The 27263-nt window shown below is 39.4% G+C and overlaps 1 protein-coding gene across 3 annotated transcripts in view; it reads left to right on the forward strand.

The window, feature by feature from the left end:
• Window positions 1–27263, forward strand: part of ZFPM2 (zinc finger protein, FOG family member 2) — a 389494-nt gene that overhangs the window by 248014 nt on the left and 114217 nt on the right. For all 3 annotated transcript variants that reach the window (XM_063131038.1, XM_063131039.1, XM_063131040.1), the window contains one exon: window positions 1557–1668. In XM_063131038.1, coding sequence (XP_062987108.1) covers window positions 1557–1668 — 112 coding nt within the window. The remainder of the gene's footprint in view (window positions 1–1556; window positions 1669–27263) is intronic.

The raw sequence follows: 27263 nt of genomic DNA on the forward strand, positions 1-27263 counted from the left end.
AAAAACTTTTCTTTTTCCTAAAGCTTTTAAAACTTGATTTTGTTCTGACTTTATACTGTTAGTTTTACCCTACCCAGTGCCTATTTGCCCTACCCTGTGCCTGTTTGCATTCTCTTCCCCTCCTTATTGTTTTATTATGATTTTATTAGAATGTAAGCCTATGCGGCAGGGTCTTACTATTTTCTGTTTTACTCTGTACAGCACCATGTACATTGATGGTGCTATATAAATAAATAAATAAATAAATAATGGAATAATTAAAGTTTTCAGTGCTGCAACATTTAAATGCTAGGAATTTATAGCATAATAGTGTCAACTCACACATGCTGTCTATGACAGCTCTGCTGTGCTGCAAGTGTAATATTACGCTAGCGTGGTGGACATAGTGTCTCATTATCAACGCTTGCGCAATGGACCCATAGGATTAGGTTTTTAATCTGTGCTTCCAACTACTGAGTCATTCATGGAACTGTGAGAATTTATCTAAGAAAGGTTTGGAGCTGCTGGAAAAAGATTTTATCTACATTTTGCGGGGGGGGGGGGGAAACTAGTGGAATATTACCTTGAGACCCTTTCCATTGTATTCTGTACTCTGAGTCATAGTTTCATGATAGTTGATATAAAGAACAAGGACTGGTGAATGATAAATGTCTAAGCGGCATTTCACTACCAGCCACTGTAAAGAACAGTTGATAAGGCTTCCTCAATTCCAGATCAGCTCATTCCTTGCATCTAGATTTAGCAGTGAAGATGAATTCAAAAATAATTTATTTTTTTCTACCCTTCCTTGCAAAATGCAAAAGCTTTTTGAGTGAGTGCCTTTTGTAATAAAAATGTGTCATTTTGTCTCTCCATCTTTTGTGAACAAGGGATGAGTGTCGTGCTTTTTCCTCCTTTTCTTTTGGACTTCATTCGAATTTATTCTGGTTGCCGCTTTTAACATTTCTTCTTGGAGGCTGTGCACGTGGGATCATTAGCATTATTATTTCAGCAATAGTAAAGCAGCACATCAGCAGTCATCAAGGGGTTGTGGGGGGGGGGGGAAGGAGATTGAAAAAAAATTACATTATCCATTCAGAATAATTTTCCACCTAATAGAAATGTTACCCACGCTAAGGCTTTGAAATGGATACTGATTCTTTAAATTCTTTCCTGTCTGTTTCAGGAAATAGTGAGATCCTGTTGATAATGAAGTACAATGTGTCTAAAGTTCACTTCTAAACACTTGGCTCTTTGCTGTGAAAGTCATCTACATTCCCTTTATAATTCTAAGCCACCAGAGATATGCCTAATCTTGGAGATCTGATCCATTGCTATCATTGAGAAAAATCCTTGATAATAATTCCACCATTCAGATCTATGAATGCACTAAAGCTTTGCTGCTCGTGTCTTCTCCCTTTTTTTTTTTTATTTAAGTCCCGAGGCTGGGGAATAAGGCCTTGGCTTATGGGTTTGGAGATTTAGTTGTTTGCAAATAAAATGATTATTACTATTATTATTCAAGTTCTTAATCAACGCAAGCAAATGGCATCTGTTTGTTATCATCCTTTCTCCAGAAGACAAAGGCTCCAGTCCCTATGGTGCTGACTGCTGGCCCCAAGTGGCTGCTGGATGTGACTTGGCAAGGAGTGGAAGACAACAAAAACAACTGCATTGTGTACAGCAAAGGTAAACACAAGCTGATTTTCCTTCCACTTTCTTTGCAAGGAATTAATGCAGTGCTGATGAAACGTGCCCATTGCATAACAGGCTGCAATTGCAGGGTGCAAAGTCAAGACTCTGATTCCCCGTCATATATACAGTAGCTCCCATTTCTTCATTTCTGATCTATGAAAAAATGTTTTGTGTGTTATGTATTAAATGAATATGAAGTAGAGACATAGTATTATCATTAAAGCAGAGAATAAGCTTCTACTCCTTTTTAGGTATAGAGGTTTCTTATAACTAGTGCATTGTTTGGTATGAAAAGTTTGTTGCCGTTATAAGCAATTGCCTAATTCACTTGCTAGTTGTCCAAAGAATGACCTAGGCTTCCCAGACTTTACTAAAATTCAAGGGCTTTACAAATTCAGATGTTCTTTGATTCCCCCCCCCCCCCCAAGAGTAAGTACCTTGCTATATGGTCACAACATAAATCTCTCTTGAAGCTTGGCTGAGTTTTAAAAGGGGTTCACCAAGAGGAGCAGAGGCTTGAATTCTTATCTCAAAGAAATCCAAAATGCTTTTTCCCATAAGAAGTGAGTAAAACTTAACATCTCTGAAAAGTTTGTTGAAGAATTACATTGTTTTCTGAAAGATGGTTGTAAAAGAATGGTTTTTATGTAATTATTTTGAAATCGTGATTCTCAGGTTTTTGAAGACTAAAGGATTATACTGAAGGGGAAAACAAATGCCAGCTAACTTTGGCTTGAAGAGTACGTGAACCGCTCTGTGTAAAAGAACGGAAGTGTTATTTAGGAGTGTTCCAGATGAAATAGCAGTGGCCTCATCTACACCAAGCAGGATATTCCACTATGAAAGTGGTATGAAAGTGGTATATCAGAGGCAGGAGCCACACTACTGCATCATAGCAGTATTGAAGTGCACTGACAACTATTGGGGCCCACTGACACATACCATATATCACTTTCATACCACTTTCATGGTGTTATATCCTGCTTGGGATAGATGTATCATGGGCTCCAACAGTTGTCAGTGCACTTCAGTACCACTATAAAGTAGTAGTGTAGACCCTGCAGTGCACTTCAATACTGCTATAAAGCAGTTGTGTGGCTCCTGCCTTTTATATACCACTTTCATACCGCTTTCATAGTGGAATATCCTGCTTGGTGTAGATGAGCCAAACATTATTTAAGACTTAAGAGTTTCCAGATGAAGCTTTATTGAGCAATTGCTCTGCCTCATTCACTGAATTTTACAAGATGTCCATCATCTTCAATTTGTAACCTTCCCATATTTTCCCAACACTTTCCACCTTTTATCTTTCCAGGAGGGAAAAATGTTAAGGAGGAAAATGCAGAGTAGTTTCACTATGCCTTTTGATTGGTAGCATTAGATGCCCCCCACCTAGAAGGACTTTTAAAATTGATAGCTATTATAGTTTTCAACTGCAGTGATTCCCAAAATGATAGGCTAGGATCTATTAGTGGGGCAGAAGAATATTGTATATAAGTTACTATGTGGCTTCCAATGGATGCCCAAGATGTTACAGGTTGCTTAAATCCGATTAACTTCAGTGGGATTAAGCAACCTAACTGCATAGGATTGCAGCCACTATGGGATAACGTGGAAAAATGAATAGGCAGCTGAGCTTCTGAGTTAGAATGTTGGTTGACAGGAAGATATGGAACAAAGGCAGAACGTAAATTCTGTGAAGTGAACCTATGTAGATAGAAGTTTGGGAACCACTCCATCTTAGTTTGAATGGCATTCCTGCCCCTATCACAGTTGCTATGGTCAGCAGCTAGAGGTCTGAGTTTTAGAAAAAAAAGTGCAAAATTAAACCTGTGGTGCAGAGTTTATATTACCAGGCTCAATCAAGGAAGTCATTGTGGATATATTTGTAATGCCCCTATTAGCATAGTCTATGTTGTATTTATTCCCCCCCCCCCCCGGTATTATTTCCGGGTAAGCTCAGGTTTCCTATGCTGTAAATCCCCAGCCTCAGTGCTTTGTGATTGTTTCAGAAATTGCACAGTTCTAGAGTAATTTATTTTAGGTTTTTTCTTCCTTACCAAACAGACCCACTGAGATGAAAGATTTGTTTGCTGAGGCAACCTAGTGACCATTTCTGCATACAACCATCCAGGCAAATAAGTACCCATATCACTATATTAACATACAAAACACTAATCATAACATCAAAGGCTACTAAAACTTACTAGAAACAATTACAACTTGTTCCTATAATCATTGCAATTTGTACACTTATAAGAGGATTGCCTTTAAACTGCTACAAGCCTTTGAAAATTGAAACACTGAAAACAGGGAATTTGCATGTTTAAAAATGAGTAGTTACACGTCAGGGTCTTATGCATTCTTCCTTTTATAATTACAAAACACCAATAAATTAATTTTGTAACCTGAAAATACCTGATTTCGTTAAGGAAAAAGCCCAAGCCTAAAAGGGAATGAATCTGTGTCATTGTAAAGTTTACTGTGACTCATTGCTCTAGCAGCAGAAAACAGCACAGTATTTTGATGTTAGTAGACAGTAAATATTTCCTATGCGTGAGAAATTGCAATTTATTTTGAAAGGTATTAAGGACTGTTTATATAAAAACTTTCCTACAACTAACCAAAGTAGAACTTCAGCCTTGAGATATGTCAAGAACAGAAATCCAGAATGTTTATAGGTGAGGGTTTTTCTCTCTCTTCCATTCTCCCATATTTCTTCTCAAATTGCTTCCCCTCCTTCCAACGTACTGTTGCATTCACTTTCTGTGAGATGCCACACTTGAACTATGAAGGAGATCTGGAGGAATCGATCCTGTTTCAGCATCACCATCATTGAACTCAAAGGGAATTACTTCTGAGTAGAAACATGTAGGACTGCACTTTTAGGGTACAATTGTGTGCATGTTAACCAGAGAAAAGTCTTACAATTCCCAGCATTTCCCACCTGGCCATGCTGTTGGGGAATTCTGGGAGTTTTAGGACTTTTCTTCTATCTAAACATGCACAGGTTTGTGCCCTTAAAGACTGAAGGCAGTGCTCCTAGGCATTTCCCATTTGTGGAGTTTACTCCAAAAGCAGGTAATGCATTGCTGGGCTGTACCACTTCATACTGAAGATTGTGGATTGTGTGGTTGAATGCTTGCACATGACAATTCTCTCTAGAGGCACATCAGAGAGAAAGCTAGTCTAGAACTCTTCATCTTGACATTGAGGAATTCTGTAGTTTACAGGTATAGAAATGCACTCCCACAGAATGTGATGATAGCCACTTCCTGGGGCCACATATTTCATTAGCTTTTATATGTTCTTGGGTTTTCATACAATCTTGGTTGTTCACTGGAAAAATACTGCATTCAGAGAGCAGCAAAAAGACTAATGAATGATCTATAATGCATATTACCTATTCACCTTCAGTGTGCATTTTAGCTGATCTTCATCCCTTTGAAAACCTTTCAGTAACATATGCTAGGTATCTGTTAGCATGAATTTTAGAGGTAAAGGTTCCTTCATTCTATCTTCATGCTAATGAAAACATACTCTGTTTCAATCTGCTGATGGTTGGTGATAGCTTAAGCAATGTAGCACACAATCCTATGCATGCTGAGCCAGAAAAAGACCTACCCCTCCCAGCATTTCCTAGCCAGCCATGCTGCCTGGAAAGTGCTGGGAGTTGTAGGATGGTTTTCCGTCTTATTATGCATAGGATTGTACCCTTAGATCCTTAATTTCTGTGCATCTGTTTCAGCAAATGGTCAAGCATCATAGATAAGGAAAATGGGAGAGGGTGCTGAGATTGTGTGTGCTCTGTGTGTGCTCTCTCTCCCATTCCCTTCCTTTGGAGTATGAATTTCTCCTTTGGGGCTTAACCGTGGTTATCCATTATGTCACCATAATTTTTAATGGTGGTCAGGGTTAACCAGAATGCTTGCCTAACTCAGGATCTAACTAGCAGGTTCAAACTGTGTTTTCAGGTATTGGGTTAAGTGGGAATCCTGGTAAGGTCTATCCATGAACATAGGAAGCTGCCTTATACTGAAGAAGACCATTCATCCATCTAGCCCAGTATTGTTGAAACTGACTGGCAGCGGCTCCCCAGGGTTTCAGGCAAGACTTTTTCCAGCCCTACCTGGAGATGCCAGGGATTGAACCTGGCACCTTCTGCATGCAAAGCAATAATTGAGCTTCAACCCCTTCATAATGTGGATATCATCATTGCTGCTGTAACAGCTAACTTTGGCTAGGCCCTGCGAGGGGCATTCATACTCTGGAAGAGATGGAGCGGGGATGGGATATGTAATCTTGTGATCTGCTTAACTCTGGTTAAGCAAATTGTGAGCTTCCTATCTGAATTTGACATTTGATGACGAATTAGTTGTAGCTGCAGAAATATCTAGAAATAAGATAAACAGTGCACTAAAAGATTTTCAGATAACCTCTATTCTGCCAGGCGAGGGAGAGAATGCAAGGACAGCAAAACTGGTGATGTGTGTTATTTCTTTTAGCTAGTGATATGTAGTACAATGGTCACCATTAGCTTGGGTTAGGAGAAGTGACAGTGGCAGAGCCAGCCCGGAACATGTATTCATCATCTAGTTGTTCACCTGAGTGCAATACATATTCAGACCAGGCACATGACAAATTGAATATCTACTATTAAACAAAATGCCAAGCTATTAATGACAACTTTTTGGGTAAGAGTGTGAAAAAAAATGAGAGGACTAAAAATTAAGAGAAAAAAAGACAACATGTTGAACAAAACTGTGCACATTGAAATGAATGTGCATACAAGCATACACACATGTAGATTTTACCTAAATAATGACTTGGTGTGGTTTTTTTTTTTCATGAAACGTGTATGTTTGGCATTGGTAAAAGGAGGTGCCTGTAAAAATATTTAGCAGTGGGAATTATAAAATCATAAGGCGATTAAGTTAGCTAGTTGTGAAATTCTAATATTGCTTTTTAAATGACTTCAGGATATAGGAGGTGCTAAGGTTATTATCTGTTATCAGGAATACAGCGGAATTGTAGGACTGGATAATAACTAAACAACTGACACAATGTAAAATTACATTATCAGTGTGTTAAAACAAAATTGCGCCCTAAAGGAGTCTACATGCCAGCTCAGAGCTGCAGTGTAATTATGCTTAACTCTGATAATTAAAATACAACGGAGATCAACAGAATCATTTTCATTAAGAAAATTATTAATGATGGTGGTATAACAGTAATTGATTGCAGAGCACCACAGGATAACTCCATGCAATAAAAACCAACATGTTTAATATATGTCTGAGACCCGTTTGATGTGGTATGTAAGGCTGAGGATATTTGAAATTAAGATAGAACTGGTGGGATACACTAACATTGGAAACTAAAGATCTTAAAATGGTTGCTTTTAAACTATTTTTTTTAAAAAAAAAATCCAAATTTTCAGGTAGAATTTTTGAATGACTGCCCTGTGAACTGTGGGGAAAAAATAGCCATTTTCTGCATCACTGATATAGCAGAAGTAGGCAGTGCAAATATTTCTCAAACCTTCTGTCATTTCTTTTCATGTTCCACATTGATTGTTTTACACTATGATCGTGATTTACTGATATCATTTTATTTTTATCCAGCCTCACAAAGTAGTTTACGTCCTTAGTTATTATAGAGATGATGCAGAAAAAACACACATTTGCGTTTCCTGCACTGCTGTTCAGTGCATGCTTAATGAAATGTGAGTGGATAATTCTATACAAATAATAACTGATAATTGGCTCAGGAGTAGTAATTTATGTGTGGCCTCACATGCTGTAAAATGATGCTTAAATCCTGTCCAACTGAAGCCTGCTGCCTCTTCTTGCTTTAGTTTTTTAAACAAACAACTGCCTTCATTTGGGGCAGGGGAGAAGTGTGTGTGTGTGTGTGTGTGTTCTTTCGTAATTCTCCTTTTCCTTTTGTCCCATATGTTGTCTAAGGCCATGGCTAGACCAGGCCTATATCCTGGGATTGTCCCGGGATCATCCCTGTGCATCCAAATGACACACAGGGGATCCTGGGAGCAGGCAGGGACGACCCCTCCATTTGCCTGGGATAATCCTTAGGTCTAGCTAAGGCCTAAGTTATAAGTCATGTTTTGGTGAGATCCTATTCATTTTTGTTATTGTTCAATGCTTGGAGTGCCATATAAACTAAACCACTATAGTAGCGATAACAATAAGCAGTTATAGGAAACATAAATATGGAGTAAATACATGGTTGGGCCTGTTCGGACAACACATTAAGCCAAGCCATGGTCAGGCCACAAACCCTTTTTCAGCAAATGGGTTGTGAGCATGTTTAAACTGTGATTGTGTAATCAACATGGTTAGGAATGGTTCATATGACATGCTAAGTCATGGTTCACATGACGCACTAAGTCATAATGTTTAGCTCAAAATGTTCAAATGCTGTGGCCTAGCATGTCATCTAAATAGGGTCGATGTCAGAGAGTATATCTTCTAAACCTTTTATCCAAAGAAGAGACTGGCATCAAGGGCCGGAATGGTTGGGCACCTGCCAAGGGTTCACAACCCAGCAGGGGGGCCCTGGAGTTGTTCCTCCTCTTCACCACCTGCTTGTTCACTCGATGCTTGATCAGGTCCAGACAGTGGTGGTGGTGGTGAGAATGAGGAGCAGTGGATACCAATGTCTGCTTGCCTCCTTGGCTCTCTACCCGTCAAGTAAGCAAGTGGTAGCAATGAGGAGAAGGAGGAGCAAGAGGAGCTGATGACAATAGTAGTGAGAAAGTAGACTCACTGAGGGAGGAGGGATCACTGAGGGTGCCTTTCTCAAGAACCCTCAAAAACCTGCAGCTAGCACCGTCCAGGGACATTTATTCTGAATCACAATAGCAATCCAATCCAGAGGAGCATATCTATAAAGGAAGATTGCCTGTGCAAACCTATGGAGAGAGTTGGTAAATGGCATGCAGAGTGAGATTCTTCTGTTAAACGATAGATGTCTTAAATGAACCTTAGTCACTCCTAGTGAAGTCTGCTAACATTGACTTTTTGGCACGTTATGGCTGAGCTACATTTCATGTCAAATGGGTAGAGACATTTCTGTACTGTACCTCTTCAGATCAAAATGCTCCCTAGGTAAAAGGCTCCCAAGTTGTTTGAAGGAAACCAGAACATTTGGGGAGAGGGGGAAGACTTTTGTTGTTGTTAAATGCCCACTTGGATATTGTCTGTCTGCAGTCTTAAGGACTTTACCATGTGATTTTGCTGAATTTGTAGATCAACCCTAATATTCAGAGAATTAATCTTGTAGGGTTTTGTAAGAATACCAGATCATCACCATCATCATCACCACTAATGACCAACATGGCTTCTTAAAGAGAAAAGTAATATATTTATTTATTTTTCCAAAATCCATATTGAATAACAGTCAAATGAATGTCTAATATACTTGAAAGTTGATGCATCCTTCCCCCTCCCCACATCTGTATCTGAATCTCCTAATTTGGGGGCACACAGTTTCCATTAATTCTCTCGATTACCAGGACCGGGTCCATGTGAGGGAAGGAGTGGACTAAATTGGCCAGCTCTAGGTGAAGTGAGTCAAATGAGTCCGTTAGGTCAGTATACGTCAAGCCAGGTCAGGTCAAGGCAAGCCAATTCAGTAGTAGTTTCACCCTTTCCGGTACAGAACACTGCTGATAGCTCCCTATGCACTCTGTTAGGTGAGCTGGAGAAAGCTGTTGTCTCAGCAAAAGATAGAATCAACAGAAAGTTTAAAAAGGCTAGCAGTGCCTGCTCCCCTTCTGGGCACTGCCTGTAATGCTTAAAAAGCCTGCAGCTGTTTCTGCAGCCTCATGGTCATGCGTGACTGTGGGGTAGGAGGAGCTGCAGAGGAGTCATCCTTAGAACCAGATGTTGAATTAGGTCCTCTTACTGGGAGCATGTAGCAAGTACTACCTTCATGGAGTTTGAATCTACAACACAGTATGTGATGTTCCATGATCCTTGCTTAACAACTGTTAATAGTGGCCCCAAGCATTCTGATGCAGACATGGAACTCCTAGCATGCACCAGTACCCCCATTTACTGTAGCAACAAGGGAAGCTGTGAGGCAGTACAGGGAGCTTTATATGTGCAGAAGAGTCCCACGGATTCAAAGTTCAATGATGTATCAACTCTTTTGGCTTTCAAATTCCTAAGATATTTTGGCCAAGCAGCAGCATCTACATTTGCATTTAAAACACACACATACATTTTGATTCAACTTAGAAGCAACTTAGGGACTGCAATCCCACCAGAGAAATTTCAGGGGTCTAACTGCAACTCTTTTTGCTTCAATTGAAATTTCTTAATTATTTTTTTTACCTGCACTTGAACCTCCACATTAGATTCAAAATTTCACTTATTAGCAGTACTACCAAGGAAGCTCTGGAATGTACTCAGTATGTATTAGATGCAAAATGGAATTCATTTTCCTCCCTTAAATTCTTAAATATTATTTTGCAAGTCCTCAGTCTATAGAACGTTTTGGGCTTGAGGAACCTACCATCCACACAAGCACAGAGGAATGTTGCTGCTTTTGTCTTCTGTGCAAAGCTAAATAAGAAAAGAAATCACAAATTTGCTGAGCCACACATTTCAAATTGTCGACAACCCCATACACGAGAAAACAGAAGAAAATATATATGCGCTCTGTCCTGTCAAGAGGCTTTCACCTTATCTTGAGAGACTGTCAGGGCAGGAACATCATGGAATGGACAGGAGTCTATTAAATTAATAAGCTGCTGGATGGTGTCTGGAGAGTTATGATGCTCCATAAATCCAGTTTGATCATGGTGGACAAGGTTTAAATCTGCAGACTTCTAATACACATCCACTTTTTGGATTGAATTTGAAGTTTTGAGCTGAAGACACAGAGATAGTCCTGCAGCTTGTGAATTAAGATTTATCTTCTTTTTTTCCTCTCATAGCATTTTTTTAAAAAACAGGGCTTGACAAAAATGAAAGCACCTTAGGGATCCTGGCAAATGTTACCGCTTGAAATGAAAGAGCTGTTGTCAAGGTGAAACCATGACCTAGAAGCCTAATATCAAACCTTGGTCATTCTTTTCAAACAGCCCCATCAGAACAGAGAGCAAAAGGTCTATATGAAATGAAACAAGGATGAATTTATCCACAGCCTATTTTATAGTGATTCCTGTCAAGTGCTCCTACTCTGGGTTTATGACACAAGGGGAAATGAATGTTGGCAGGTGTACTTTGTAAAAAATAAAATAAAAGGGGGGGAATATGGGAATTTATTCTTCACTGATTATAGAACTCCTGTTTTATAAAAGCTGTTTCTGCAAGACAAGTCTACAGTGTTGCTTGCCCTCCAGATACCCAGCCTGGTTTTAATAATTAAGAGAATAATTTTGTCATAATATTTATAGTGATTACTAGTTCCCAAAGAAGATTAATGGAAAATGTTAAAAAGCAACCTGGGTGTTGGACGTGAACAGCTAAATGAATACATGGAACAAAACATTTAAATCCCCCTTGTATGCATGTGGTCTCTAGCTGATTACAGATCTTCTAGGGAGGAAAAGAAATTTACATGGCTCCCCCTCGTGGAAGTGCTTTGAGGTTTGGCTTCTTAAAGAGTTGAACTGACACCAGCAATTAGAAACTGGGGCGGTGGGGGGGGGGACCTTCTGTTTCCCAGAGCGATAGGAACTGGGCAGTTCTATGTTTTGATTAAATTCACATTTAGCCAGGATTGTACCTTGTGCTCTCGGGATCCAGTTAATTAACTTCAACTGGATCATATAGTCTTGGGACACTGTGATGATTTCACATAGGTACATGTGTTTTAGATTAGATAGTTTGTAGTGTAGTGGCTGATATGTCAGTTCCCTGCAATGACTTTAGGACATAATATAGTTAATAATAATTATTAATGCTTAGTCTTGTTCTCCTGACCAGCAGATGTGAAACGGAATAACTGATGCTTAGAAAATTTTGTATATCAGAGAACTATCAACTAGTATCATGCACAATACACTATAGATTCTCCGTGAGCCCCTGCCGAAGGAAGTGAGGCAGGTGGCTACTAGGAGGAGGGCTTTCTCCGCTGTGTTACCCCGGTTGTGGAATGAGCTCCCCAGAGAGGTCTGCCTGGCGCCTACACTGTACTCCTTTCATCGCCAGCTGAAGACCTTTTTATTCTCCCAGTATTTTAACACTTAATTTTAACTTAAATTTAAATTTTACTGTTTTAACTCTGTATTTTAATTTTATATCAATTTTGCTGCGTGGTTTTTATTCTGGTTGTGCTTTTTATATTGTATTGTGTATTCCTGCTTTTAACCTGTTGATTGTCTTACTATGATTTTAATTTTTGTGAACCGCCCAGAGAGCTTCGGCTATTGGGCGGTATAGAAATGTAATAAATAAATAAATAAATAAATTGATTAAAAAGGAACTACATATACTAGCTTAATTGGGAATAAGCCTAAATGAACTCAACGGGACTTCTAAGTAGAGATTGTGATGTAAAAACCCTTTCTTCATATGCAAGTTTTATTTGTTCTAAAACTTTATTTTGCTTAACTATACACAGCCCTGTGGTTCCATATACAAAACATTTATTCTGAAGCAGCCCAGAGTAAGCAGAGTAAATGTGTTATGAATTGGAGTCTTGTGATCTCAGCCCACCTCTCAGTTAAGCAAAAGTATTGCATTTAAGCTGATCGAGTCTCACTGAAATCAGTGCAATAAACTGGTTTAAGTTCAATTATCAAGACTTAACTTGGTCCTGTATTTGACTGTCAGTCATGTTCCTAGCTTTTTGTACAGTAGCTGCATTGAGAGCCAATATCAAATAGAATGTTGGCTCATGAACAACACGGGAAATATTATTGTAAAAACTCAAAGGTTCTCATAAGTCTCAAACTGTATTCCTCCATTAATTTTTACAATTATCAACATTGTTTATATTATAATTCTTTTGGCTTCTGAACACTGAATACAACTATGGCTGAAGATTTACACACTAAGTAATGGCTTGCGGATCACCCAGTCATCCAATTGATTCTATCCAATTGATTTAGATTTACAATGACCAAGGGCCTTGTACTGAATTATTTTCTAATAGTGAAAACACTCTCACAACCCTTACCTATAGCCCCACTAAATTACTACTGAAATCCAGATTGCACCAGTACAATATATACTAATCTTTTAGCTGGTGTTTTGGTTGGTGTTTGTGAATGTCTTGATAGGCTGGAGCGCTGGGCTGAAAACAGAATGAAATTTAATAGGGATAAATGCCAAGTTCTACACCTAGGAAAAAGAAACCAAATGCACAGTTACAAGATGGGGGATCCTTGGCTCAGCCATACTACAAATGAGAAGGATCTAGGAATTGTTGTAGATCACAAGCTGAATATGAGCCAATAGCGTGATGTAGCTGCAAAAAAAAGGAAATGCTATTTTGGGCTGCATTAATAGAAGTATAGCTTCTAAATCTGAGCATTCCAGACACAGACAAGAATTATTAAAGATTTTAATCATTTTTATCGGCACCAGAGCTAGTCTTTCAATCCGCACCTGCACAGTGGTGCCTTCTTACCCTGCCAACTACACACACACATGTTTAGCCTGGAGAAGAGAAGATTGAGGGGAGACATGAGAGCACTCTTCAAATACTTGAAAGGTTGTCACACAGAGGAGGGCCAGGATCTCTTCTCGATCATCCCAGAGTGCAGGATACGAAATAAAGGGCTCAAGTTACATGAAGCCAGATTCTGGCTGGACATCAGGAAAAACTTCCTGGCCGTAGCTAGACCTAAGATTTATCCCAGGATCATCCCGGGTTTGTCCCTGCCTGAGCGCTGGATGCCCTGTGTGGCACTTAGATGAACAGGTTTGACCCCAGGACAATCCTTGGATAAACCTTAGGTCTAGCTATGGCCCTTGTCTGTTAGAGCAGTACAACAATGAAACCAATTGCCTAAAGAGGTCGTGGGCTCTCCCACACTAGAGGCATTCAAGAGGCAGCTGGACAGCCATCTGTCAGGTATGCTTTAAGAGGGATTCCTGCCTTGAGCAGGGGGTTGGACCCGATGGCCTTATAGGCCCCTTCCAACTCTACTATTCTATGATTCTATGAAAATCATTTGCCTGAAGGTTGAGTGCAAGCTCCCTGTAGGAGACCTGGGCTAGATCTACACTACTGCTTTATACCAGTATTGAAGTGCACTGATGGGGCACATTACACATTCCATATACCGCTTTCATAGTGTTATTTCCTGCTTTTTATTCCACATTATCCAAAATTCCACCACAAGTATCATTGTGTGTCCTACGAGGTATAAATGTGCAAGAGGGATATAGCGTTACCTTGAATGGAATCATAATGATTTGGCACAAGGTGTTCTTGTTTGAGCAATGCTATAAAGTTATCTTTTTCCACTGCTAATTCCTAGTGTTCTCACACTTCGAAAGATATGGGCAGGATCATAGTCCATGTTGTGTGACCTGATATGTGAGCTGCGCTACCCTGTTGCAGTTTATATATGCCTTGTATTGTGTTATGACTGGCTACAGGGCTAATCACAATCCCATCTTTCAACCTAGATATGGAATGTGGGAAAGTTTGGGGCTAAACATTGGATATAGTAGTTCGATGTTATTTATCATTAGTCTAATCTACACCAAGCAGGATATTGCACTATGAAAGCAGTATGAAAGTGGTACATAAAAGGCAAGAGCCACACTCCTGCTTTATAGCGGTATTGAAGTACACTGACAAGTGTTGGGGCCCATTGACACATACCATATACTGCTTTCATACCACTATATCCTGCTTGGTGTAGATTAGGCCATTATCATTTCCCGTGCACAGTAACATAATGATGGCTAAGATACTAGTAATTCTGGCCTCCCCAACACAGTTTTTTTGCCTTATGTTACACAGGTACATGGCCTAACTGTAGTGCACTGAAGAATCTTAGCATTCAGTTAGATACATGAACTCCATTCAGTACCTACCTACGATACATCAGCATGCAGCGTAAGAGTCAAGACTGTGTTTTTAGGATTAATATTAGATTAATAAAATTTCTATTAAAAATATAAGTTCTGAAAGAAGATTGTTAGTATGTAAGGAGCAAAAGAGGGACGTTATAGAAAAGTTGTTTATGCATTAAAATATTTTTATTCTGCCTTTTAGCTCTACAATTCTTGTTTAAAAGAAGCTGAAGGACGTGGCAAGATTTTGTTGGGGAGTTTTAGTAAACCTCGCCTTTATCTTCCTTGAGGCATTCAAGAACAAAGTCTGATAATACGATGCTTTATAACATAATCTTCATAAACAACAGCATTACTATGGTTCTGTGTAAAAATATTACTGGATGTATTGTAGATAGGAAACTAGACACTTGAACACAGATCAAAACAAAGATATGTCTGTGTTTAAAACAAAACGAAACACACACATGCAGGGATCATTCACAGGAGCAATTGACTGATTTGCCCTAACCTTCAACTCTGAAACTGTGATGAACTTAATGGGGTTGATCTGTTAGCCGAAGCAAACGTTCAGAAATGTTGGAACGGAAGCATATGAGACGTGAGGGAGTGAACTGGGTCTTTAGCCAGCCAGCCAGTAAACAGATATTGTGTGATGGGCAACTGCATTTAATACGTGACCAAAAAAAAAAAAAAATAGAATTGAAACACACTCTTGCACAGGAGTGTGCATGAAAGCTATGCAGTGTGTACACAAAAACATCTTTATTTGCAAACTATGTGGCTTTTAATGCACCTAAATGATTAATATTTCATAGGGATCTTAGGCTGCGTGTGTGTTTCTATAACGTTTATTCAGTTTGTTATAACATTAAAGTCTAATGAAGTTTGTACAAACTTTTTTTTTTATCATTTTGTTGAAAACGCAATTTCAGACAAAATGTATCAGGCCTGTCAAAACTATCACAAAAATATTTGTAACCAAGAAATAACCTCCTAGTTCAGCCTTGCAAATTAGCCCCCTGAAGTTATTAGCCTGCAGATTTATTTATGCCCCTGCTTTTTACTCATTATTATTATTATTATTATTATTATTATTATTATTTATGTATTTATTTATATAGCACCATTAATGTACATGGTGCTGTACAGAGTAAAACAATAAATAGCAAGACCCTGCCGCATAGGCTTACATTCTAATAAAATCATAATAAAGCAATAAGGAGGGGAAGAGAATGCACCAAACAGGCAGTATAAAAGTCAGAACAAAATCAAGTTTTAAAAGCTTTAGGAAAAAGAAAAGTTTTTAGCTGAGCTTTAAAAGCTGCGATTGAACTTGTAGTTCTCAAATGTTCTGGAAGAGCGTTCTAGGCATAAGGGGCAGCAGAAGAAAATGGACGAAGCCGAGCAAGGGAAGTAGAGACCCTTGGGCAGGCGAGAAACATGGCATCAGAGGAGCGAAGAGCACGAGCGGGGCAATAGTGTGAGATGAGAGAGGAGAGATAGGAAGGAGCTAGACCGTGAAAAGCTTTGTAGGTCAACAGGAGAAGTTTATATTGGATTCTGAAGTGAATTGGAAGCCAATGAAGAGATTTCAGCAGTGGAGTAACATGGTCAGAGCGGCGAGCCAAGATGATGATCTTAGCAGCAGAGTGGTGAACAGAAACCAACAGACTGATGTGAGAAGAAGGAAGGCCAGTGAGAAGAAGGTTGCAGTAGTCCAACTGAGAAAACATAAGAGGGGTGATGGAGGGTGTAAAGAATAAAGGAAGTTAGTAAACCAGCTTAGAAACAAGGCCTCCCTCCACCACTAGCCCTTCTGTGTATTCAACATAGATGCCCCTCTGCTGTAAGCTCATTTGATTATTATGCTGGACACACAAGAACCTCAGCAGGCTGCAGCTAAAGGCATCTATTGCTCTGTTCTTTTCCATCAGCCTCCATGTTTCTATGCTGGACATGCCTGATGTGAGCCCCAACCTGCTCGTCCAGCATAAAAACCAAATCTCTGCCTTTTCACCACTAGCTTGCTCTGTTTCTACATTAGATGTGGAGGAACTTTGCTTACTGTCTAACATAGAAACACTGCAGGCTGGCAGCTAAAATGATGTGTCCCTTTCCTTTCAGGCCTCTTGGTTCCTAGGCTAGACACGTCAGTTGGAGTTTCACGTCATGTGCATCTAGTATGGAACCAGTGGCTGCCAGATGGAATGCTCCCTATCTTGTGATAGCATACTTGGGTCCTTTCTAAACCTAAGGATTGTCCTAGGAAAATGGAGGGATCGTCCCTGCCTGCTCCCATGATCCCCTGTGTGTCATTTGGATGTACAGGGATGATCCCAGGACGATCCCAGGGAGAAAGGCAGGTGTAGAAACGGCCTTGGTTTCTATGCTGTGTGGGAAGGTGGGTGCTTATAAATGCAATGGGCTGCTAGAAGAGGGACCAGATCTTCCAGATTGACTACCCAGAAATTGTGGAAAGCCTCATGCTCAGGTATCACTTTATGTCTGCGTACGAGCAAAGGATCGAGCCCCCTGATTGGCACTGGCACTACCTGCTGATGACCATCGAGCCCATTCTTCACCTGAGTGAAATTCCTAGTCCCCTATGGTGGCCAGGCAAGTTGTTGAAAACAAAGCTACCCTAGTTCCCCTGCCTTACTGTAACCAAGCCGAAATATGTGTAATTGAAATAATCACACTTTATTTCCCAGTTTCTCCTGCCTCTATTTCCTACCGTTTCCTCTGTTGCTTCCCCTGGCACTGACCTGTCCTCTTTTACTCTCTAAAGTGCCATACATATTGAGTTTGAATACCACTACTAATATATCTGCCAGTTGTGCAAATATCTACTTTTCTCTCCTCTGGAGAAGATCTGAAATATTATAAGTTGGCCCTTTCTGAGTCTGTTTCAATTTTTATCTATTCCTAGGTATTTAAAAACACCTAAATGGCATTAAAGTTAATTAGCAGAGGTTAATTAACTACAAAACATCAAATCCTTCATCCCCATGAACCCAAGTGATAGGATTGAGGACAGTAAAATATTGTGCATGTTGAGCAGAGCTGTGTTGAAGCTTTTTTTTTTTTGCTTGTTTATTGTGAATTTAACAAAACAACTGAAAACAAACTGGGGTGGAGAACAAACATTTACTTGTGTAGGAATGCCATTTTTTTCTTTCATTAGATACACCATTCATAAAAAAAAGAAAAGAAAAAAGGGAGAGATATGCATAGGTTTCAAGAAAAGCAGACCAAATATCCATGTATTTATCCATTCGCGAGCGGCGTCTATATACCACCCGTTCAAATATTGATAGCGTTGTTAAGTCCTCAGTCCATTGCATTATGGGAGGTGAGCATTTATCCTTCCAACATAATAATATAACTCTTTTAGTTGCCATAAGGGCTCAGAAAATCCATTCGTGCTGACCATTCATTAACTTCCAAAAAACTGGTAGGTGGTTTAGGAGGAGGACATGCACATCGTTCCATATTAAAGAATGTTTCAATACAAAGTTTATCCTTATTATGATAAAGGGGGCATTGCCTACTGGGCATTGCCAAAACATATGAATAAAAGAAGCATTGGGTGCTTCTAATGTAGATGGCATGGGCAATATCATCTAGGGGTCAGTGCCTTGCAGTGCACAGCACAGCTGATTCCATCATTGGTCTGTGTCCACCTTGGGCACTGCTGATCAGCACACATTTTGTTGCTTCTGCTGCCTGTTCTTCCATTCTCTCCCAGTGATAGCCACTGGAAATGACACAGAGACTTCCTCCTCCTGGTTAGTGCTTGGTGACAACAACTATTGCTGGAGATATTTCGCCTATAGTTTGTTGACACACATGGTCCCATTTCATACAAACATTTGATATTGGCTGAGGCTATTTCTGGATGTTTCTCCTCTGCAACCTTTTTTTGTTAGTTATTGTTAATTTTTCTCTCCTTCTCTGCTGCTCTATTATTTTTATCCTTGTGTTTTTATTTTATTTTGTGATGTTGTAATTTGAAGATTTATTTTAAATTTTGACTTTATGCCAGTGTGTGTTTAGTTTGATAAACAAAGGAGATGCATTTTGTAAAATCAGAAAAAATATTTTGGGCATCATTGCCTTGCGGAGGAGCAGTGTGCCCCTATGAGCTGGGGTCGCAAGTGAATGGCCAATTTCACAAAAGATCCCATTAGCAACATGACTTTTCTCTTTCAAAATAGGTTCAGGGAATTTCATGAATGAGGCCCTCACAGAGTTGGATCTATCTGTCAAGACATTGTATCTTTTGTGTGGTAGAGGGGAACGTGGCCACTGATTCTCAACCACACAAAAGGCCCCAGGTAATGTAGAAATGGGGGCATAATGAAAGACAAATGCATCAGTACTCAATATTGCAGTAGATCCACCCAGTCTACCTTCCCACCCTTTCCTGAGAGACACCATCTTGGCTATGGGAGTTTGCCTGAATCCATGGTGCCATTTTGTAAATATAGACCTATAACAACATAGTAGTGTAGTGTAACTGAAATTGGCATCTTGTTGTCTCATTTTAAAAAATAATAATGTAGATGAGCTAAAAATGACCATAGTATTTGATTTATACTAGAATGTACTTGGGATCCAGACACTGATCTCATGCTAAACTTGCGCACAATTCACTTTCTTCTGACTGAGGGGTTCAAAATCCAATCGTTAGTTATAAGCCGTTGATATTCAAATTTCTTATGATGAAGACTGGGAGAGAGAAAGAAAGGTTGGTGCCTTTTTCAGCTCCTGGGCTGATGAAATCCTCAGGCAACATATATAATGTGCTAATAGGAGATATTGTGAACCACTGTACTCCTCTGAAGAAATGAACATGCATGAAAGCACCTGAACAGAATGAGCGTACTCTTGCATTTGAAATTGTTAGATTACACTTCTCTATAATACATCTCAAGCTCTAGTCTGCTGGCAATATAGTTTCAATAGATATACTAAGAGAAGAGAAGTGCCAAGACCGGCTTTCACAGATTTCTGCCCCCCCCCTCCACTTTTTCTCTCTCTTTTTCTTTTAATCCCTGTGAGGCTCTGTGATTTTTCATAGCTGGACTAAAGTTGTGTCAACGGGAGGCTTGCACCATAAAGTCTGAAATGTTAAAGAAAGCTACAAGGAACAGCTTTGAGGCAAGGTTTCAAGCTTTGTCATCACGCTTGAAGAATTTTCTGTTTAATGTACTGTAATGCAGAATTCAATGGGGACAAGTTTAATTGAGTTTTACACAACCCAGTTGGGAGTAGCGCTGCAAGGTAGGTGATGTCTAGGTTTTTAATCTTCCACTCCGGAGAGGCTTGTTGACGAAGTGGTTCTTTCTCTTTGTAAGAAAAAAAAGGAAGCATGAGAAATGATACATCCGTGGATAAAACCAATTGGCAACCCCCAAAGGAATGAGGGCGATAAGGCGAATCCAGCACTTGTAAGAAATAAAAGAATCCAACTGTTCATTTAAATGAGAAACAACACATGTGATGGAGGAGGCAGGGAGGCTGGTCGCCGGAACGGAGAGGAAGGGAGACTAGCAAACAGAGCCGCTGATACTAGAGCAGGGCTTTCCAGGCAAACAATCTAGTAGTGGTTGGGAGAGGGATTAGGAAGGAGATAGCTAACGATGTGTGCATGTTTTTTTTTAAAAAAAAGAAAACATGGAATAAAATACTTTTTATGTATCAGGGAAGGTGGATAAAGTTGCAGGAGGGAGGAAGAAGCTGCTGCTAGGTAAGCCTTGCTTTAAAAAAAAATTCTCTTCCTTCCCTGAGGCCTAATGTAGCCTCTCTATCAAGCAGCGTAAAAATAGCACCGGACCCTGCCAGAAAGAAAAATAATACCTTCTGTATAAGCCTGTGTATTAAACTCTAACTATATAGAGTTTGCATTTCTTCTGTTGATGCTAGAGCAGCCACAACGTGGTTCAAAATGTATCAGTGGATCACCTCCCTAGCACAGCTTCTTTTGTCATTTGCTAAAACAATTTCATACTTATTTTAAACAGGGCCTCCCAGGTTTTCATTGAAATTGTGGTTGCATGGGTTGTAATGTGCATCATTCGGACATGATAATAATTTCACTCCATGCACCACCTGTCTCCAATGACAAAACTTCTATTATCTAAATCCTAATATATTTGTGCATCTAAATTCATTGTGCTCTTCTTCAAACGTTGCATTTGTACAGACAAATTCCCTTATTATCTTGCATTGGTGATTGACACGCCATGACTTCCAATGGTGTATGTTGTGGAAGAAGAGCCATGGCTCAGTGGTAGACCACATGCTTTGCATGTAGAAGGTTTTATCCCTGGCTTCTCCAGCTAGGACAGGGAAAGCGTTTTATGAGCGCAATCATATGTATGTTTAGATAGAAAAAGCCCTGTAGCTCCCAGCATGCCCCATCCAGCATGGCTCCCTGGGGACTGTTGGGAGTTGAAGGATTTTTTTCCTGTCTAAATATGCAAAAATATATGTATTTTTATCATTATTTAGCTCACCCCTGGATAAAGTTGCTGAAAATATAGCTCACATCAGTGGAGTTCTAATAAAAACAGTGGTGTAGAATGTCTAGGGTAGCTAGGGAAGTATGTTCCAGGGACTTGAATATCCACAGCCTGGAAAAGAACATAATTTCCTAGGCATAATGTGTCAGAAAAGACTATGGGTTGGATCCAGCTATAGTCATTCTTAGAATAGACGTTAAAATTGAGACGAGTTGGAATCCCATTGACTAATTGAAATCCCATTGATTTCAGTAGGTCTACTGTAAGCATGACTGAGTCTCGATCCAACCCTATGTGTCCATGCTGCTCCATGTCTACATATTACGTTTCCTCATTGTAATTCTGCAATTATAAACCATATCAAACTAAGCATTCGAGCAACCTTCTAATTATCTGAATAATTTAATGTGCTTCAGGACATTTGGGCTGTAGACCCAATAGCTTAGATTTACTGTGTAGTCTTTAGTTACTTTGCATTGATATAACTTGTAAGACTGCTTTAAATCCATATAAGAATTAATTTAAATCTAATGTGCTGTGAGCAACTTCCCTGTCCTCTGCTTCCCCTTTGCAGCCCTCTTCACGTGCCCCAAATCTGCTCCAGAAGGTTCCCAATCCTTGAGCAGATTTCAGTCATGTGGGGGGCTGCAGGGTGTAAGGGGAATTCCCCTTTCCCAGCTCTTTCCATTGCCCTGGCGGAAGGACACCATTGGATTCAAGCCTGCATGTTTTCACCTTACATTTAAATATTGTTCATTTTATTTAGCATAAAATGGGGCAAGAGAAAGTTGATCCTGGTGGTTTTATGGGACCAGGCTTGGGAGTTCTTATTCTGGCATGAGGTCCAATCTTAGCATTTCATAGCATTACCGTTTAAGGGTGCTTCATTTTTGTCAGAGAAAGGCTCTGTTAGGTTATCAAACTGCAAAGCCTATTGGGTAAAATAAGGGCCAACTGTGAGCTTTATTTGAGGTCTGAGATAGAAGGGTGACATGGGAAGGATTTGGGCAAGGATATTGTCTTGTCTTGTGGTTTGAGGAAGAAACCAGAGCAATCAACTGGTATTCATCACACTGTGTTTTTGTTCCTAGTGTGAAGGAATTCAAGTTTTTACTGCTGTTAACATTATGCAGTTTTTAAGTTTTGTTGCAGTACTCTGTCTTGGGAAGGCTTTTGCCCTGAAAGGTGGCCAAGAAATAATTTGAATGAATGAAAAATAAAATAAAAAAGTGCAGCAGAAACAGGGTGGGGTGCTTCCACATTTTTGGTAACTCTTGTGTAAAAAGGTTACGAAGTTTTTGGAAGAGGTCTGGGAAGAAGGAATGTATCTCCATTGCCAAGGTATCCAGGCTGATGTTCCTCCACCCAAATCCAGTCGAGAATAGTTGACAATTTGTGTCAAAATATGGGCATTTGTTTGATGCACAAACAAATTCTCATCTGACTGAAAGAAATGAGGAGGATGTATGACATCTAGATTCAGATGTATATCAGGATGTGGATGTTGCTGAATTGACAGCGAAAGCAGGGGCATTCCACTAATCCTGCTGAAAGACCAGCTCTGTGAAGCCTTCTCCTTTCTTAACTCACATCACCAACAGCCATTCTAGCAGGTATACAAAGAGACAGGGAAAGAGGAAGCAAGGTCATTCCATCAGTCCTGCTGAAAATCTACTTATTTTCTTTTTCTTTCCTTCCCACCCCTTTTTCCTTGTGTGACATGTCTATTAGATTTAGATCCCTTTTTGGCTGAGGAGTGGGATAAAAATACTTTAAATAAATGTAAAAAAAAACCCCTTTCACTAAGATATGCATACAAATGGATGTCCTTTCCTCTAGCGATACGTATCTATGTCTGAAGTTAAAGGGATGCCTAACTATGTGTAATGAAAGTTGGTTGAGGGCAATATCATTGCTGAGCAGTGCTGACAGTGTATGAAACTGCCAATGCAACACAACAACATAGGGCAGAGGTCCCCAAAGTGGAGCCTGGGGGTGCCATGGCTCCTGCTGGTAACTCCAATGGCACCCACAAATGGAGCCCCAACATGGTGCATGCGGGCATCTGATGTTTTAAAATCCCCATTTAAAAATATATATATCTATGGGTTTGTATGAAATGCATACAGCTTTCTAGCAATTATACATAGGGTTCAACAAAAATGTGAAACAAAAATCCAAATAAGTATCCATTTGATACTATATTCCATCCCTTCAAATATTGCATTTCATTATAGTGTGTGTGTGTGTGGGGGGGAGTATTTATCCTTCCATTGTAATATCAGTCTTTTACCTGTCAAAGAATCCACTTAACCTGACCATTTGCTGATTTCCATGAAGCAGGTAAATAATTGCAAAGAGCATGTACACCAGTGAATATTACAGACTGTTCAAGTACAAAATTGATCACCGTAATAACCTCCTCCCCCAAAGAAGCAACTACTGGAAACTGCCAAAACATATGTGTAAAAGAAGCATTACCTGCATTACGCCACCAGCAATTAACCAAATTAGACAATCCCTTCTTAAAGAGATGTTGCGGTGTTCAATAGATATGAAACAAAAGGTTTTGCTGAATAAAATGCAGCCTAAGATCCATAGATGCGAGAGATAGACACTAAAGTGACGATCCATTGATTGGGCATTTTGTGGTGGTACCTACAGCATGGTCTCAAATTCTCAAACGTGCTCATGGGTCCAAAAGGGTTTTGAGACCCCTGACTAGGGATCATCAGTCAGCTTGTCTCATCAATGGAAATGCTCACCTCTCCCCCATTTATTCACCAAGGAGGGAAAAGTGAGTGGTTCATTTGCTGTCAGTGATGTTGTCCCCTGGCCGAATTTGATTGTCTTTGCCGTATTCAGTGAATTAAATCATGGCTTCATAAACCAGGGGGGGGATCTACACTACTGCTTTAAAGCGCTTTAAAGCTCTTTATAACAGTTTTGACAACTGTTGGGGCCCAGGACACACTGCATATACCGTTTTCAAAACGTTTTCAAAGTGCTTTAAAGCGCTTTAAAAGCAATAGTGTAGATCCCCCCCCCCCAGGATACTCCTGAACTCCATGCACCCAGATGTAGCCTTTTCTCAGCTACTTTGTTCATCTTTTCAAATGAGTGGAGAAACAAACCAGAAAGTCATAGATAATCATAGCTTCGCATTACATTTAAACACTTATATAAGCTTTAAGGTTGGTTTCCAAATCTTGATTTATTTCAAAGTCATTAGCTATAGTTCTGGATTCATATATAACAGGAAGCTATAGTTTCTGTCTTCTTCACTTGCACACACAAAGCAGCAGCAAAAATACAGTGTGTAGGTGCATGGAGCTTGTACATAATCTGGTTTATTAAACCTGTTTCTGATTCGCTAACATAATATGATCCCTGATTGACTTGGATCATGCAGAGAATAAATAAGGCTTGAATATGCACTCAGAACATCAGCGTATTAGGGCTGCAGACAGGTATGAAATTTTTTTTCAAGACCCTCAAGATAGAGGACATTTTCCACCCATTTAAATCCCACTTTTTGTCTAGAAAATGTTTGCATGAGAACATTCAGTGCAACACAAATATAAATATCACATTGGACCTCAAGAGTCTAAGAACATAAGAAGAGTCGTGCTGAATCAGACCAAACACTTATCTAATCCAGCATTCTGATCACCAGCTGCCCACAGGAAACCAATAAGTAGAACCCTCCTGCTCAAGTTCGGCAGCAAGTGGTATATATAAACATAGCCATCAGGACTAGTAGACATTGATAGCCTTTTCCTCTCTGAATTTGTCTAACTCTCTTTTAAAGCCGTCCAGGTTGATGGGCATCACTACATCTTGTGACTTTCTCAATGTTTTGTACTTCAAAGCGTTGTTATTGTTATAACAACGAGCACCATTTTTGGTGGGAAGGCAAGTAATTAGTTAAGTAATTAATTAGTCTCACATTATTCATAACTGCTTGCTATGCTGGCTGTGGCTGATGGGAGTTGAAGTACAAAATATTTGGAGGGCACCAGTTTGGCGATGGCTGCTTTAGCTATTCTTTCTGGATTTCAATTGTGCACAAGTACACAGGGGAATGAATCCCTTTGAGACTAAAGTACCCAGTTTCAAGAGCTACATTGCTTTGTTTTCCCCAGCTCTATATGGGAAATACAACCTCTTGTACGTAGTAAAGAAACAATGCCTTATCCTCTGCTCTTACTAGGGGTGGGGGAACCCATAGAAAAAGAGTTGTTCTGCACTGTAAGAAATATTATGTAATACTTTCCCCCAATTTCCATCTGACCTTTTCATGTGCATGTGTAAAATAAGTGTGAAACTTTATTTGTAGATAGTAAAGAATAATGCAACTTTTTGTATGAAAAAGTCTGTTAATGTTAAACAACAACAACAACCAGTGTATATTGGTTTAAACAAATTTTGCAACATGTTTTATTTGCAAGGTAAGTCATTGGTGTCTGGCAAGAAGAGACTTTAGAAAAGAGCCAACAGTATCGCAAGAACTTTGCTTGTTTGTCTTTATAATTCTGGTCACTTGCTATGCCATATAGGTAGATAATTATACATTGGTAAGTAGAATACAGATGCCTTCTGTGTAAGTAGGCACTATAGCAAAGTTACCCAAGTGATTGCAAAGAATTAATACCATACTGTGTGTGTTTTTTCCTTTCCTGCCTAATGGAATGACTTTAACACCCTCTATAGGGTAATCAGGAAAGGGTTGTCTGTTATGCTACTCTACATACAGGTTTCAGGGAGTGGATTTCATAACCACAAATCCTGAGTATAATGTATAATTGTGCAGAAATGTTGGAGGCTGCCCAAAGTGTACATATGGTGAAATGTTTTGAAACAACCACAGGAAAATAACTGGAATTAGCATTGTGATTGTCGGCAAAAGCGGCATAATTGCTTTGTAGAGAACATATCTAATATTCTGAACAAATCATTCACAGACCGTAATTATCAACAAGATTTTCTCCTCCTTATAGATGTATGTCCATATTTGTGATTTCTCGATGCAGGTTTTGCAATGTACAAAGAGTCAGCATAGTGGGAATCTATTTTCCTTGTGCATTTTGGGTATAGGAAGAAAATAACATTCCTTATTCCCAATGACCCCATGGCTCATTTAGCAGCTTGAAGTTATCTGCAAGAATACCTATAATTTCTCTCTCCCCCCTCCCTTCCTTCTACTAACAGAATATTGAGCTCATGTGCATTTCTGTAGCGTTTGGGACAATTCCCAATACTATATTATGCCTATGTTATGTCCGGGAGAATCAGTGGTAGTGTGATACCTGTGTTTTCATTGCTATTAATAATAACAGGACATATGAGAAACTGTTGGGTACTTCTACAGGGAGTGTAAAGAGAATTATTTCAACAATTGCTCTCTCTCTCTCTCTCTCTCTCTCTCTCTCTCTCTCTGAATTATTATTATTATTATTATTATTATTATTATTATTTATTTATTTATATAGCATCATCAATGTACATGATGCTGTACAGAGTAAAACAGTAAATAGCAAGACCCTGCCGCATAGGCTTACATTCTAATATGCTTTTCATATATAAAAACCACCACATCATGAGATTCAGCATGAAATTAAATTTTGTGAAAGGTCCTAATGTATTCACATCTCTGCAGCCACCACATGTTCGTAAGCCTAGTTCTTGAGGCTTGCCAAATATATGGTGTGTAGACAGCCACATTGGATCAGGGATCACTGTAAGGAATTGTGGGGGAAGTCACAAAAGTAGGGATGGGTAATGTATGATAATTCTGCTGACTATAGTTTGAGCTATGGTGGGGGAGTAAACTCTTATTTTATTTATTTATTTATTTATTTACAATATTTATATATTGCTCCCCATTCAAAATTTCAGAGCGGTGTACAAAATAAAATAAAATAAAAACTCTTGCCAAACCCTGATCTTACTTACCTCAATCTGAGACAACCATCAAGCCAGGCTATGTCAGTTTACCCAGAATCCTTTGGACCTCGGTGAGTACCAGTGATACCAATAACCAATGAAGTTCTGC

The sequence above is a fragment of the Elgaria multicarinata genome, chromosome 7, assembly GCF_023053635.1.
Source record: "Elgaria multicarinata webbii isolate HBS135686 ecotype San Diego chromosome 7, rElgMul1.1.pri, whole genome shotgun sequence".
Classification (NCBI taxonomy): Eukaryota; Metazoa; Chordata; class Lepidosauria; order Squamata; family Anguidae; genus Elgaria; species Elgaria multicarinata.